Source organism: Opisthocomus hoazin, chromosome 7 (assembly GCF_030867145.1).
Source record: "Opisthocomus hoazin isolate bOpiHoa1 chromosome 7, bOpiHoa1.hap1, whole genome shotgun sequence".
NCBI classification, from domain to species: domain Eukaryota; kingdom Metazoa; phylum Chordata; class Aves; order Opisthocomiformes; family Opisthocomidae; genus Opisthocomus; species Opisthocomus hoazin.
In genome coordinates, this window is record NC_134420.1 from 48722952 (window position 1) to 48737337 (window position 14386).

At 45.9% G+C, this 14386-nt stretch overlaps 1 protein-coding gene across 3 annotated transcripts in view; it reads left to right on the forward strand.

Moving 5' to 3' along the window:
* The window catches only part of ESRRB (estrogen related receptor beta), a 143253-nt gene that overhangs the window by 106777 nt on the left and 22090 nt on the right, over nucleotides 1-14386 (forward strand). For all 3 annotated transcript variants that reach the window (XM_075425673.1, XM_075425674.1, XM_009939241.2), the window contains one exon: nucleotides 8088-8204. In XM_075425673.1, the coding sequence (XP_075281788.1) occupies nucleotides 8088-8204 (117 nt within the window). The remainder of the gene's footprint in view (nucleotides 1-8087; nucleotides 8205-14386) is intronic.

Genomic DNA, 14386 nt, shown 5'->3' on the forward strand with positions numbered 1-14386 from the left:
TAACTTTATTAAGTAATAGGTGTGCATGCTGCTATCAAATAGTTCTAAATCTGTCCTGGATGATTATACTCCTGTAGCCCTGTATAGATACCCCTGATCACCACCTCTCCACTCACCCTGCTACTGCCACAGCAGTGGGAAGAATGAATATCTGAGCTGCAGAACTCACCTTCCCCCTTAACTAGGTGAGGCCAGGCTGTCCTGGGCAGCACGAGGGCTGTTGCTTTTCAAGTGATGGGGAGAAGAGTGGTTGAAAGACAGTGTGGACATGGATGGTTATCTTTGAGGTCACTGCTATATCTACGTGGGAGTTTTCCGTCAGTAGGATTTTTCTAAAGAAAAGCAGAATTTTTACAAAGTCAGATTTCCCCAAGAAAAATTTTGATGATATGAGAAAAAAAGAAGTCAGGAAAATCCAAACCATTGATTCACTTCAAGCTGAATTTGAGTGGTTTTGCTGAATTAAGCCAGGATCACACAACATATCCTAACCTGTCCCACAGGTTATGGGAGTGTCACACCTATGAACCTCTCTCATGTTGTGTTACATGGCCAGGGGAAGGATCAAGGCCTGGAAAACCGTGTGTCATTTCCACTTTGTAGCACTGGCAATGCTTGAGATGGAAAGGAGAAAACCTGAGATGAGATGACAGCACATGCCACTGGGTTACAGGCCTTTCTGTTTGAACATGTTATTTTGAACCCCAGGGCTGGACTTCCCACACTTTGAAGCAGAGTCAGAGATTCTGAACTGGCTTCAAGCATTTTTGGTTAGCTATGCTGTCCGACAAAATTCTAATCCTCTTTCTCTATCATAGTATTGCTTTGTGGGAACTGTGCTTTGGGTTCCCATTATATTCTAGCAGCAGTCTGCATTTACCTCCGTGATGCAAGCGTCCTCTGTAAAAACATGTACCATGGGTATCACCTGACTATGAATATTGTGGAAGGTGCAGTCTAGCAAAGATAGGAAAGAGTCTGAGTTTTGAGCATGTTGAAGTGTGCTGCTATTGGTGCTTAAGAAGGATCTGATTTGAAACAAAAAGTTTCATATTAGCTGAATGTAATGGAATGGGTCTGTTACATGAAAAATAATGTGTTTTGGATGTTTCTGAATTAAAAGTTTTAAAATTTCTATTCCATGGAAATCCTAATTAATCCTTTCATCCAAATTTAGGACAAAGGCAAATGCTGGATTTCTTACAGGTTACAAATTCTTAATCTAACTCTATTCCTTCTTTTAATAGTTTGCTCAGTAGATGGAGCATTATATATCAATCAAATATATTGTCATTATCTTTTGTTCATCAGTCGTTACAACTAGTAGGTAGTTTTGACTATTCTGACTTTTAACTAATAACAGTGCTACGCAAGCATGTGAGTCCTTTATTATTCAGCATAATCATGACTACCCTTCATCTATTTTTCATCTTCAAATAGTGAAAATTAAGGCTATTTCCAAAATGACCCATTAATATAAAATAAAAGCTTAAAGCTCAGCAAAATAAATTGGAATTATGATTTCCGTCTCTGATCTTTGTGAATCATCTGGTATGCTTCGAACTTATACCCATAATGCAATACAACAGGACTTGCAAGGAGTGATATTGGGGAGAGCTGGTTATTGGAGAGTCAGAGAGAAGAGACACATTTACCATCATCTTCTGAATGGGCAGGTTATGTATCAGGCAAAGTGCCTGCATCTGTGGATTCCCTGCTTGAGTCTTGCAAGCTTCAAACTCAGTGAGTGTAGCAATACAATGGCTGTGCTGGGATGCCCTTACACCAATGAGGGGCTTAAATCGTGGATAATGCAGTTGAGAAGACTTGTAGGGATTTATAACAGGCGTGTAACAAAATCTGTAGTCTTCTAGGGCTTTCTAGTTGTTGTTACGGTGGCTAGAGTGGCTCCTGGGAAGGGAGGAGTGGAGCAGTTGAGAGAGTTTGCTCATTTTATTGAGCATTATAATCCACAGGCTCAGCAAAGGACCTGTGCGATGCAGAAAGGAGGTTTTGTGTTCCTACAGTTGTGGCCGCAGCAGCCAGGCATTATCCTATCCTTCTGTCCTTCTCAGAAACGTGCCTGCTGCTTCTCAAGTGGGAGTTCACAGCCCAAAACCAGGAGACGTTATGAGCTTTCAAAAGACTTTTGAAGCATAACTAAGGAAAGAGCAGTATTCCCTGAATCTAGTGCCAGAGTGCTGCTTACTATTCACAGCTCTAGCACTTGGATTCAGAAAACCATCTCCAGTGTAACTCAACTCTGTTAGTCTTGTGTTTTCTTTTTGCCTCTGTGCATCTGTACGGAGAGCTTTGTGCAGAAGGATCTTCTCTGTGGAACTTCCATAAAGTATTTCTGTGTCAGAAGACACGCTGCAGACAAACTTGCTGCCAGTAGGTAGACCCAGGGCCCATCTTCTGCGTCCTCGTACAAGCAGGATGCTGCTCTGAGTGAGGTTGTGTGAAACGTCCAAGTCCTCCTTCGTGGAGCAGGCAGGAGCCAGGTGTGCCACCCTGAGGATGCCAACAGTGCTGGTGTTAGACCTATAGCTACCCCCTTTTCCTCTCGTAGCATCAAGAGTCCTGAAGCCTTGGTCCTCGTATTTCTGTTTTTCTTACTGTGTAAGCCGCATGAAGTAAAATTTTGGTTAGTCCAAACATTAGGGCTTATCTCACCTGCTTTTCCAAAGTCTCATTTTCCTGCAAGTGATAAACACATGTACTAGGGTGGGGAGTTTTTTGGTTTTGTTTTTGATGTGGGGGTTGAGTTATTTTGGTGTGGTTTTTGGGGGTTGCTGTGTTTATATTTTTTTTCCTTTCCAAAAATAGTAGCCTCTACTGATGTTTGTATATACTCAGGCACCTAGATCAGGTATATGTCCCTGGAAGCACAGGATGGCCCTGCTGAAAATCAGGTCACTTACTCAAGTGCCTAAGTACAGACTTACAGGTCCAATATTTGAACCCCTTTCTTTGAAGACTTTGGCTTAAAAAATAACCCCTCTTACCTCATGCAGATCATTGGAGAGATTTTCTTCTGATTTTCACAAAGTACCTCTCCTCACACCAGGACTCAGGCTATGATGCCTCAGTTAGGAGGGCTAATTTAAGCGGAAGGAAATGGAGAATCCGCTTACTGCATATTATCAGTGTTCCCCGTCCTGGTGCAGGAGGTCTGACTGGTGCCTGCTGAGGGCAGAGGAACTGCTGGTCTGGTGTTGCACTCACTGAGGGCCTTTTTACAGTTTGCAGGTCCCTTTTCACTGAGACATCCAAATGGTCTGTTTACCTTCGAATCAGAGATAAAAAGGATTCATGACAAAAGCTTGTGGGTACTGAAATGAAACTGTCATCAGAGCTACTGGCTTATTGAAAAGGCAGGTTGCTTTCTCATGCAGACTGTCATGCAGAATAGCTGAACCATGGAGGCATTATACTGACTGCCTGATGGGAGCTTCCTAAGGGTATGATATTTTGCAAGCAGTTCTTGTAAAACAAACAAATGAAAACAAAAAAAAAAGAAAACAAACCCCAACCAAATAACAAAAAAACCCACTGTGGGGGCAGTGTAACAATTGGTACAAAAATTGGGATAAAAGGAAACAAATGCATGAGCTGAGGCACCTATGAGATGGATTTCCCTGTGAATCCCTGCTCTCAGCCCTCTGACCCCAGGGGACCAGCAGAGAGTTGGTCACAACTGCAGCGTGCTGCGTCAGATCACTAGGGTGAATCACAGAATAGTAGGGGTTGGAAGGGACCTCTGTGGGTCCTCTAGTGAAAGACATGACTTGAATGAATGGAAGTTGGAACTTAATAGCAGAAATGACTGAGTCTGGGTTTTTGCCTGAAATTCAGGAAGAGCTGCAGTCATCTGGTCCTCTGTGTGAGTCACCCAGAGAAGATGAGAGGTCTGTGTGCAGCAGTGCAGCGCAGGACAGAGTATGCAAGGTAGGCAGAAGAGAAGGAAAGAATGGTGAAAAGCAATGAAGAAGAAACCAGAGAAAGAGGACATGGGGGATGGTTTTTCAGAAAACAGAAACTGAAAATGTTTTAGCTTTAAAGATTTTCTTGGCTACTTCTGTCTAATCTTTCCTGAATTTCCTTGTAGAAAGGCTTTATAGAAAGGCAGGATCAAGTAAGTGGGGAGCAGCTTGTGCTCCCCGTGCTGTACTAAGCTCAGCGGCCCTGAGGAGCCCTGTCCGTAACTGAAGCAGGAGCTGGGTGGGACCTACTGTGCTCCTGCAGCTCAGGGATGCATTCCCCTCTTCCCAGTCCCTCCTGTTCCAGAGAGGTATGGTGACTATGGGGTCTCTTGAATGACCAAGCTCTGGCATGCACTTTTCAGGTGCTACTATTATGTGTGCGCTGGAGATTATGTTCCAAACAGTTTAACAGCCCAAAGTCTAATTTTACAGAAAATAGGGTAATTTTGCAGTTCCCCAGCATAAAAAAACATGATCTATCACTTTAATAGTCCTTGGCTGTTTCTTAACATCTCTCATCGAAAGGCTTTAAAGTGCAGTTAGACCTTAATGAATCAAGACTCGTGATCTCCCCAGAAGGTAGGTTTGGTGCTCGTTTCATTTTGCAGACGAGCAAACTAGGGCACAGAGAGGAAGTGATTTGCCCTCCAAGGCCATATATGGAGGCTTAGAATGAATCCAAACTCTGATCTGGTCACCCACCACTTTATTTTTTGAAGCCATTTTTTAGGTAAGTCTTGTGCCATGGCATCGGTGAGGTCCTAGCAGTTTTTTCAGATCAAATGTAAATATTGCCTCAAGTCAAGGAAATCTCTTCTAAGAAGCAACAGTTCAAAGTAAGGCCTTGTCTATTAGATTATCCATTTTTCTACACTTTACTTCTGGGTGGCATAATCTACGGTCCATGATACACAGAGACTTGACTCAGATTTTGTACTTGTATACAAACTTGTCCATGTGCATCCTTGTGTGCTGATGCTTTTCTGCAAGGCCTTGCCGCACCCCCAGCTGCTGCAGTGAAGGGGAGACTCTCTCCGAGCCCCCTGCACCGGCAGCCGGGCTGGTGGTGTGACCGCCAGCTGCTGGGAGGCTGCTGGAATTTTGATGAGTTAATCTCATCACTTTATCACAGGGCACTTACAGAAATTACAGGGAGCTGTGAGCAGCTCACTGTGCTGGCAGCCAGCCCCAGGACCCATAAAAGAAATTGAGACACAAAAAAAAAAAAGTCACAAGAACTTTGTTAAAGTTTTGGAGACGATAGTTTTGCTTGTACGAGTTCTGCTTGGGTAATGCTGATTGTGCCTTCCCTGGTGATGTCCCTGTTTCCTGCAATAATGGCAGGTATTGCCCCCAGGCATAGCTCTCAATCCATGTAGTGCAGAGCGTGTTTTGGGGCCTGATATGAAACTCCATACTTTAGCAGCATTGTCTTGTGTGAAGAGGGTACAGTGGGCTTCACCTCTAGCATTTGCACCTATAAAGAGGGCTGTAAAACACAGCTGCTGGTCCTTGCTTCCTTTAGACTGGGCACAGTGTGTGCAAGGGGCACGTGAGCCTGTGTTCAGTGTGAAGGTAGAAAGCCTGCTGAACAGCATGTCCCACCAGTGCTGGGTGTATGTTCTCACCTGTGCTTACCAGCAAATCACACGGCTGCTGCACTACGTGGTGGCCACTGCTTTGCTGTCAGGGAAGGGGAGCCTGCCCAGTGCTTACTCTCCTCTGGCTCCGCTCCTTTAACAGTTGCGATCCCAGTACAGAAGTGCCTTTGAGAACTGCTTATTCAAGCTGTGACAGTGTATATGGTAACCAGTACCTACACCTGCTCTGACGCTATCACATTTAGTTGTGGTGTAGGTTTTGTAGATCATTTGCAGTACTTTGCTTGTCCAGGGGTCCATGGGCTGGAGGCCTGGGGAACCTGGGGGATCTGCTTAATACAGTGTAGAGGGACCTTGAGCTGCTAGATGAGGGCTGTCGCTGCCTCTTGCTGCTAGAAGGGCTCAGTGCCCTTGTAGTTTCTCTGTGTTAGGGAGCAAATTTTTAGCCTTGGGACCACAAAACATGAAATCTTGATGTCTTGAGAACTCTGGTCCTGGCTTTAGTGAGGAAGGTGGGCACTGAAACTGAGACAAAACCTTCCAAAGTGAGACTGTGTTTGAGTTTTATCTCAGGTTTGTTCCTGCTCTGTTTCTTCCTGTGTGGGGCACAGCGAGTATCTGATCATGAGGTCAGGGCCTCCGTACTCACGGGTTTCTAATGTGCCGGAGCTCTGCGTCTAGAACACAAGTTTGTTTATTACCTTGACATCAAGCCTGAATCTCAATTTCCAGCTCTCTGAGAACCTTGATACATTGCTGGCTATTGAAATTCAGATGCTGCACAATGACGAAATACAGTCTGAATGGAAGCATTTCGTGCATCACGCTCTGCTCCTGCAAACAAACTTCATTTTGGGGGCAGATGAGCACTCGTGAGGAATGGGGTGGCTAGGCTGGAGCTTAGGGGCAAGTTGCAAGTCTTATGACAAAACAAGAGGAAGAGGCAGAAGGTTTATAACTAGCAGGCAGATCACCTTTAGACTTTGAGGGTTGTATGCTGCTGGGGTTTCACCCACCATGAGCCAAGTGTAGTGAGATAAATCAAGTAGTGCTTTCTTTCGTTTGAATCTGTGTTCTGTCTTTCCAGTCAGATTCCCAATGGGCTTTCGAACTGCTTAGCCCCAAGGTCTAATCATCACTCCCAGAGACTGGTATGTATCAGATTGTTTTATTTAGAGGAAGGAAGGGTCTTGCACAAGAACATAGAAATCTGTTACAGAAGTAGGAACAAACATCAAGTCCTGTCCCAGTGCTACTAAATTGTAAGCTCTATTTCTAATATGATGGTATATGAAGTCCACGCTGTGTGTTCTCTTGGCCCTTACCTACACTCCCTACAGCTCTGACTGAATTCTTGAATCTCAATTTCCTGCTTTAAACCACTAAATCAACTTTTCCATTCTTCTGAATTGACTGTAGATCCTACAAATCCTTTCTGGAGCTGCCTCATTTACCCAGTAGCTAGACTGCCTTAAGTGTATTGCCATTGTCAACGCATCACTGTCAAACTTAGATTTCCACAGCAAACATTGCATAACCCTCTTCAGAAACATCACCTCCAAAGTGAATGGAAGGAGGGAGACAGCTGGCTGTTTGGTTTTTTTTCCTAGGACTAAATAATTGTTGCGTTACACTGTGATCCAGCATAATTCCACTTACATCCTCATATCAGACACTTGCATCCATGTTACGGTTACGTTCTTGGCTTATAATAAAATATGATGTGACCAGAGATAAATTTGGGATGCTTCTTTCCCTGTTTTGTCTTGGAGGCAGTGTTGTGAGGTGATCATAAGTGAAAGGGAATGAGGAAATAAATGCTGATGCTCTGTGCAGAGGGATGAGAGGCAGGTGCACAAGGACTAATGAAGTGAAACGGGAAAGATTTGCACAGAGAGCCTGTGTTCATTTTACAGGACATATCCGTCTTTCTTAATCCGGACCTACTGCTTCCCTGCTACCTATAGCATGCCTGCCGGCGGGAGGAAGCAAAGGGGGAGATGCCATCTCTGAGCTCCCTGGTCCCCCAAGCAAGGCAAGAAAGGACAGGTGACATCCATCTCATGGACACAGAGCAAGACTGGCAGCAGGGGGAATGCTGCTAATGTCTGAACTGCTCGCACTCTCAGCCCTGGAGTTCAGGGAACAGGCCAAGTTATAAGGGATGCAGCATTTATTATAAGGGTGATAACGTGCCTGGAGGACACATTGTGCCTGAAGGCCCAGCATTGCAGTCAGGCCCTTGGATGGACAGGTTTCTCCAGATACATAGGACAGTACTGATTTTTTCTGAAATGTGTTCTAATAACTAGTGCTGGGCTCTCAAAGAGCCATCATCAGCTGGCTGTGATCTCAGAATGTGTATGTGTGTGCAAATGAGTGAGCAAACATACAGCATATACAGACTGATGATGGTGGGAATATCTGGGCACTACAGCCTGTCCCTGGATCAGTGGGGAGAATGTGGTTCCTGGGTAACCATCTCTGTGTTTGATTGCAGGGAATATTGAATACAGCTGCCCGGCCACCAATGAATGTGAGATCACGAAACGGAGGCGCAAGTCCTGTCAGGCCTGTCGCTTCATGAAATGCCTCAAAGTGGGGATGCTAAAAGAAGGTAAGACAGAGTCAGACTGAGAATTGTTCTCTGTCCCAACGGCACCTGGGACTCCAGGCCTTGCAGGATCTCCTAGGCTAACTACACGCTTGCCCTCTCTGGCTTTCTGAAGGTATCTTTTTACAGGCTTTGTAAAAGAGTCAGGATGGGCGATGACCAAGAGGGCAGTCCAGAGAGGACAGTGTTTCTAGTCAGCACCCTGATGCTAGGATACTACTTCTAGCACTTGCAAATTTGACAAATAACTGGAAACTGTGCTGTGCCAGACTGTTTCCTTTTCTAAAGGAACCCCAGGCTGGAGGGTGTTGCTTTTCTTGCCCCCTAGGCCATTTTGCAGTGTAGGGAAGGAGAGGCTTTTATGTGATCATGACTGGGTTGGCTGAGCTTCATAAGGGAAGGATGGAGTTAATGCAGAGCTATGGCTTGGTGTGCAATGAAGGTCTGCCCATATTCCGACTCCAGAGACTTTCTGAAGATGGTGGATAGCGCAGGTTTGTCCTGGAGCTGTGGGTCCCTGCCCTGCATACTCAACCTGTCTGTGCTCAGCCTATTGATCTGTTCAGTGCTCTCTGAGCAGTGTTCAGCTTCTCTCTGGTGCTGCTTTTCCTCCCCCCATTCCCCTCCCCAATCCTTGCCCATTCAAGGTGAACCACAGGGAATTCAGTGGCAATTAAACACATTCTTATGGATTGACTTTAAAGCTTTGTTTCCCTTGGGTCCCTCTGGGACAGGCAGTGAGGGGAGGAGGGGGAAGCAAGAAGAAGCTGTTGCATGTAACCCTCCACATTGCTGTACCTGGCAGAGCATTATCCCCTCAGTTTTAACCACAAGGAACAGCAGCTGGCTGTGGTCTGTGCAAGTCCTGTATGCTGGAGCCAAGGCGCCAGCACGCAGTTTGCTTCCAGGTCGTAGCATCATAGCAGCTGGTGATGAATTGTCCAATGTCGCTTAAGCGTGTATTGCTTTGCACTAGGGCTCTCTCTTTTCTTGAGAGGCAAGTTGATGGCAGCCAGTGTTGTTAAGAATGTAGATTAGACGTTAAACCCTCTTCTGTCTTTTGATGGATGTGTAGTTTCTGTTGTTAAATATCTTCCTGCTGGAGCACACCAGTTACCAAGGGGAGGAGATGCATACTAGTGTAGTCTGGCCCTCCCTGACCTAGGTGTAGAGATGGCAGACTCACAGGATCTTGATCCACTGCTGGGAGGCAGGCACCTTCTTTTAGAGTCAGAGAGGGACCACTGGAAACCTGCTTCTCTGCATGTGGTAGTTCAGGGAGGGGATGTATTCCCCTACGCACATGCCAATCCGCATTAGTGACACTGGCTTTAATGGGAGCACAGATTGGTAATGTGCTCTAGCCTGCTCATATAGATGCCATAAAACAACCTTAAAAGCCCGATGCGGCTCCAGCCACTCTGCAGAGCAGCAGCAGGGGTCCAGGCTCGCTGGCTGCCTGTGTCTGTGCTGCCCTGCGCCCAAGCAATCGAGTCTCTTGGAGCTGGCAGTTGGGGGAGCAGAGTCACAGGAGCCAGCGCTGGTGTGTCTTACTGTGTGGCCAGGGCGTCCTCTGCTTTGAGTTCTGGGAGCTCACACATTTCAGAGCAGGGTCCTGTGCAGGGGTTTGTGGCTTAGCCTCCAAGTTGTGTGAAAACAGTTAACTCCTTCCAGACCAGAGTTAGGCTGGAAAGGTTCACTCACACCATGCTGTGGCTGAACTCCTGAACCCTGTGGGATACTACTCATGGCAAAGTGAAATCTGACTCTAAGGCTGCTTTTGTGCCGAAGTGTATTTAGTTATTCATACAGGGATTGATTCAGCATCATTAAAGCCACTGGGGAAGGGTGGTCTGCTATTGATGTTAGTGTATCTGTGATCCTGCCCATAATATTTAGAGCTGTGGAATATACAGTATAAAGATTTATTGATAGTAATGGGATGCAAGAACACATGACAATATCAAGAGGAGTAGAGGAGACTACACTGGCAATCTGCAAATAGGACTAACAGAGTGGTCAGGTGATGTTGGGCATGCATCTTTTTTTCTCTTTCTTTTGCTTGGTTTCCCAAGCTGAGAAAGAACGGTCATACTGCTTTGCTTTGCAAAAGCGTTCTGAGGACTGATTAGTTAACTTTATGTGAAGCCTGGTGGAAGCACAAAGTATTAGTATACAGAATTCAATCAATATACATCTTTAAAAGCAAAATCCAAAAAGGGAGAAAAATGGTTTTACAGTCTCTGGTCTCCACAGAGCCAGGAGTTTCTGGAAAGAACAAATCCATAATTGTTTGACTTGCTCAAAAATGCAGAATTGACAAGGGATTTTTGATTAGAAAAGGTTCATTGGTCTTTTCCATTTCTGATCTGTCATCCTATTAGCTCATCCAACCCTTTTCTCTGTCAGGGCAGGAGTGTTCCCAGCTGTACATTTCTAGTAGTTTAACTGTTTTTAAAAACCTCTGATGTCTTGGTTTCCCCAGAGGGCCTATTCTGCAGTCTCCAGGCACTCATTAGGACAAGATGTGTCTTGATACTTGAGCTATGATTTTTTTTCCTTTCAATAGTTCCCTTTCCTACTTTGCTTCAGTGTACCTCTCTTCTTCCTTGAGTTCATCTATGGCAGAAGGTTGCTAAGCCAGGTTCTTTCTCCTGCTTGATTACCAGGAGTTTGGGGAAAAACAATCTTGTGGTTAAAGGCGAAATCTAGAAACCAGTTCTTCTCTTTAAAGGCTTTTCCTTGATGCCCTTGGCACTGGGCTGGTAACTTAGTGGGGACATTTCTGGGTAAAGAAACTGTCCTTCCTCTGAAGAAGGGTATGATATTCCATTAGTACCTAATTTCTTAGGTACTACCTGATTTTTTCTCATTAAGGGAGGAAAGATTTTCCTGGTTATTGTCGTCGTACATGATGTACATACCACGTCCTGCCCGCTGGGCATGTGGCATGAGCCTGTTCTTCAGGCGGAAGGCACCAGTACTCAAAGATGGCAAAAACAGGTAACCTGAACTTCAAGCTTCTGCCTTATGCTTGAAATTCTCAGCTTGATGCTGCAGGAGAGATTTAGGCCCTCCCCTGGGGGAGTGCATATAAGGGTCACCAGGCATCATCTCTCCACCCTACATGGGCGGCAGCTAGGCGAACAGCTGTGAATGTAGCCCTTTAAGATCTGGGGAGACTGCCCCTAACACAGAAGTGCAGGTTATTCAGGCAATGCCAAGTGAATGAGGATCAGGGCAGGAAGAGAGCCGATGGAGCAATCAATAGGTGTCTCAGATATCCAGGCCACTTTCTTTAAGAGAGCTCCGATCAATGCATTGCAATGAGGGAACTGCATGGACACCAGAGCTTTGCTGTCTCAGGTTCTCCTGGCGTGACGGTGCAGGGCAGGCGAGACTCACTGGGGAAAGTGGCAGGCAGAAGGCTCTGCCCACGGAGCTCAACTGGCTCAGATGTCTGAAGTGTTGGCCTGTCTCTCACTTTCCCCTTCTATCTGGAGTGTGCCCCCAGAAAGCATTAATTAGCCACTCACTAGCAGGCTCAGATAGGAATCTGCTAAATCTGGAGTCCAGGATTCCAGCAGACTCTAGTCCCAGTGCCCCTGTGGAGAGGCACTGTCCCCAGAAAACCTGGGCTCTGCTGCTCTAGGCCTTGCTGAAGCATCAGCCTGCAGGCAGTGGGAGATGGGGTATCTTCACAGCTTCCTCCGGTAGAAGCGCATGCCCCCCCACTCTGCAAAAATAAGGGAAACCTGAGCAACCTGTGATACCGCTGACCCCAAAAGGAGAAGATGATATCTACATGCATGCCTGGCCAGTGGGGATGGCCAGCGAAGGAAAGCATGCCCTGCAACTTGCAGAGGAGAGGCGTTGTTCAGAGCTGGACATCCCTATCTTTAGCCACCCCATTGCCTCTCTTTGCTCCCAGCACTGTCTCTGTCTTGTGCCCACAATGACCAAAATATAGCTCTTTAACTCTGGGCTCTACAAAGTAGATCTAGCTCTCTCTGGCTCTCTAGAGTGATGGATAGAGAAATTTCAGTGGTTTGGCAGGTCCCTTTTAAAACCTCAATATACCTTGTCAGTTTTGGGGAGAATATACCCTTGCCATTCACGCTCTAGCCACCCATGGCCTTTCTGTTCTACAGCAATTTGTTTGTCTTCAAGAGGCAGATGTAATTTCAGATGACACATGGCTTGTGTAAGTGGGCTCAGAGGTTTGATTTTGGACATTGGCTGCTTAAACATGACCTCACAGCCTTGCCCTCCACACCTCTGCTGCCTCTCTGAAGTCACAATTCTGTGTGTCACCTTGCCGAACATCACTGTGAGGAGGGAAGAGGGATGGGGATAACTGGTGAGGTGTAACACGATGTCAAGGCCTCTCATTACAGAACTCCGTCTTTGGGTGGAAATGACAGACAGGCAAGCAGAGGAGAGGCAATACTGGACATACCAAACCATACCGTACCAAATGGAGTAGACTGGCTATTGTCTGGGCATTTGGTCCTTTACAGTTGTGGAAGCCCTGCAGAAATTTTTCTTCAATGTGTTCCCACTTGTATTGTTTCTAAAGCTGTGTTGTTCCTTGTTCTGTTGCCTGTTCTGTGCTGGCACATCTGTGGAGACCCAGATGGAGCAGAAACGATTCTGAAAAGGAAGCAAAGCTGGGTCTCTAACACTTTTATGAAGTTCTTCTTGAAGTGCATGTGTGTCCAATCGTGCGTCACACCAGACAGTGACAAACTAAACAGCAAAGAAAATAACTGCCTAAAAATCTCATCCAGCACTGAGGTGTCCTCCATTATTCCACCAGCCTTTGAGTCTTGTTTTCCTTCTTAGTAGGAATGATGCATATTATGTTGCTGAAGATCATTTGCCTTCTGCTCCCTTCCAATGCTGAGAGTTGTCTCCTCCGAGTTCCGCTCATGATTGAGGCCTGAGTGACTTTCTGAGACGTATGAGTGCCTTCTATCCAGTTCCTAGCAGACATTGCTGGTTGGCTTCCAAGAAAGACGGCAGAGACTGAAAGGGCCCTGTGGTAAACCGGGTGTACCTGATTTCAGAAAGCAGAAGATATTTCTGGAGTTACCCAGATCTACATGCATTTCTTGTGATAAAAACAGGAGTGGGAGTTCCCAGGGTAGGAAACCTGCCCTGTATGAGGTCCTTTGCCCCACTCTGAATGTCTTTGAAGAGAAGCTGTCCTCTGACCTAGCCTCCTGGCTCTCGGGAGTCATCCAGCAGCTGTTTCTCATGTTGTAAGGGTGAAGTCTACAAATGCAAGGAAAGAAGGCAGAGGAAGGTAGTCTTGATCTGGATGCAGAAAAGGGAGGCTCTTTAACAGCAAGAGAGAGGTTAGGCAATAATCCAGAAAAGGTATATGATTTATTTTATCTACGTGACTGCTTCTTCCCAGAAGCGTCTCTGCTGTGGTGTAGTAATCCCAGGTACAACCATTCCTTTCCCAGGCTTTGCTCCTTTTCTCCTAATGCATTTCCATAAGAAATGTTAGAGGACATGTTAAAATTCAACAGGGAACCCGAAGTCTTTGTTATAAATCCCCCAAGCTCTTGGACTCCTATCTGTCTAATCGAATTTCTGATGTAGTAATTGCTGGTATGTGTGGATGCTGACACGGCATGGCTAGGTAGTGAAATATGAATGGGAAGTCAACAGAGGACAGCCACAAAGTTCATTCAGCTCATCTTCCTCTTAATTGTTGCCCTTTCCCTCCTGTCCCCAGTTATCTTGGGGAATACCCTGCCTCCTAGGAACTTGCAACAACCTGATAATCCTTGTGCTGCCTAAGTGTCTGTATCGCTGTGAATGTAGGAGGTGGTCCCCTGTTCAGAGACAGTAGAGCCTGTAATCTCCAGATTTCAGAAGTGGCTGTCTCTTAAATCTGTGCTCCACCTATTCAAGACCCTGTAGCCAGTGGAACTTTCCTAGTGTTTACTCCTAATTCTGCTGTTTCCCTTACCAGCTGCAGCCAGTGGCTGGTGTTATAAATCTTTCCCAAGGAAATAAATCTGTCACCCTGGGAAGGCCTGGCTCTGTGATGTGATAAGTTGGGTGCAGTCATCTAGTATCTAAACAAGGGATTCCCAGCACTGGAAATTTCAAACTACTTCCACTTAGTAACTTTGCCTTCATCTTTAACTAAAATTCAGGTAACTGAA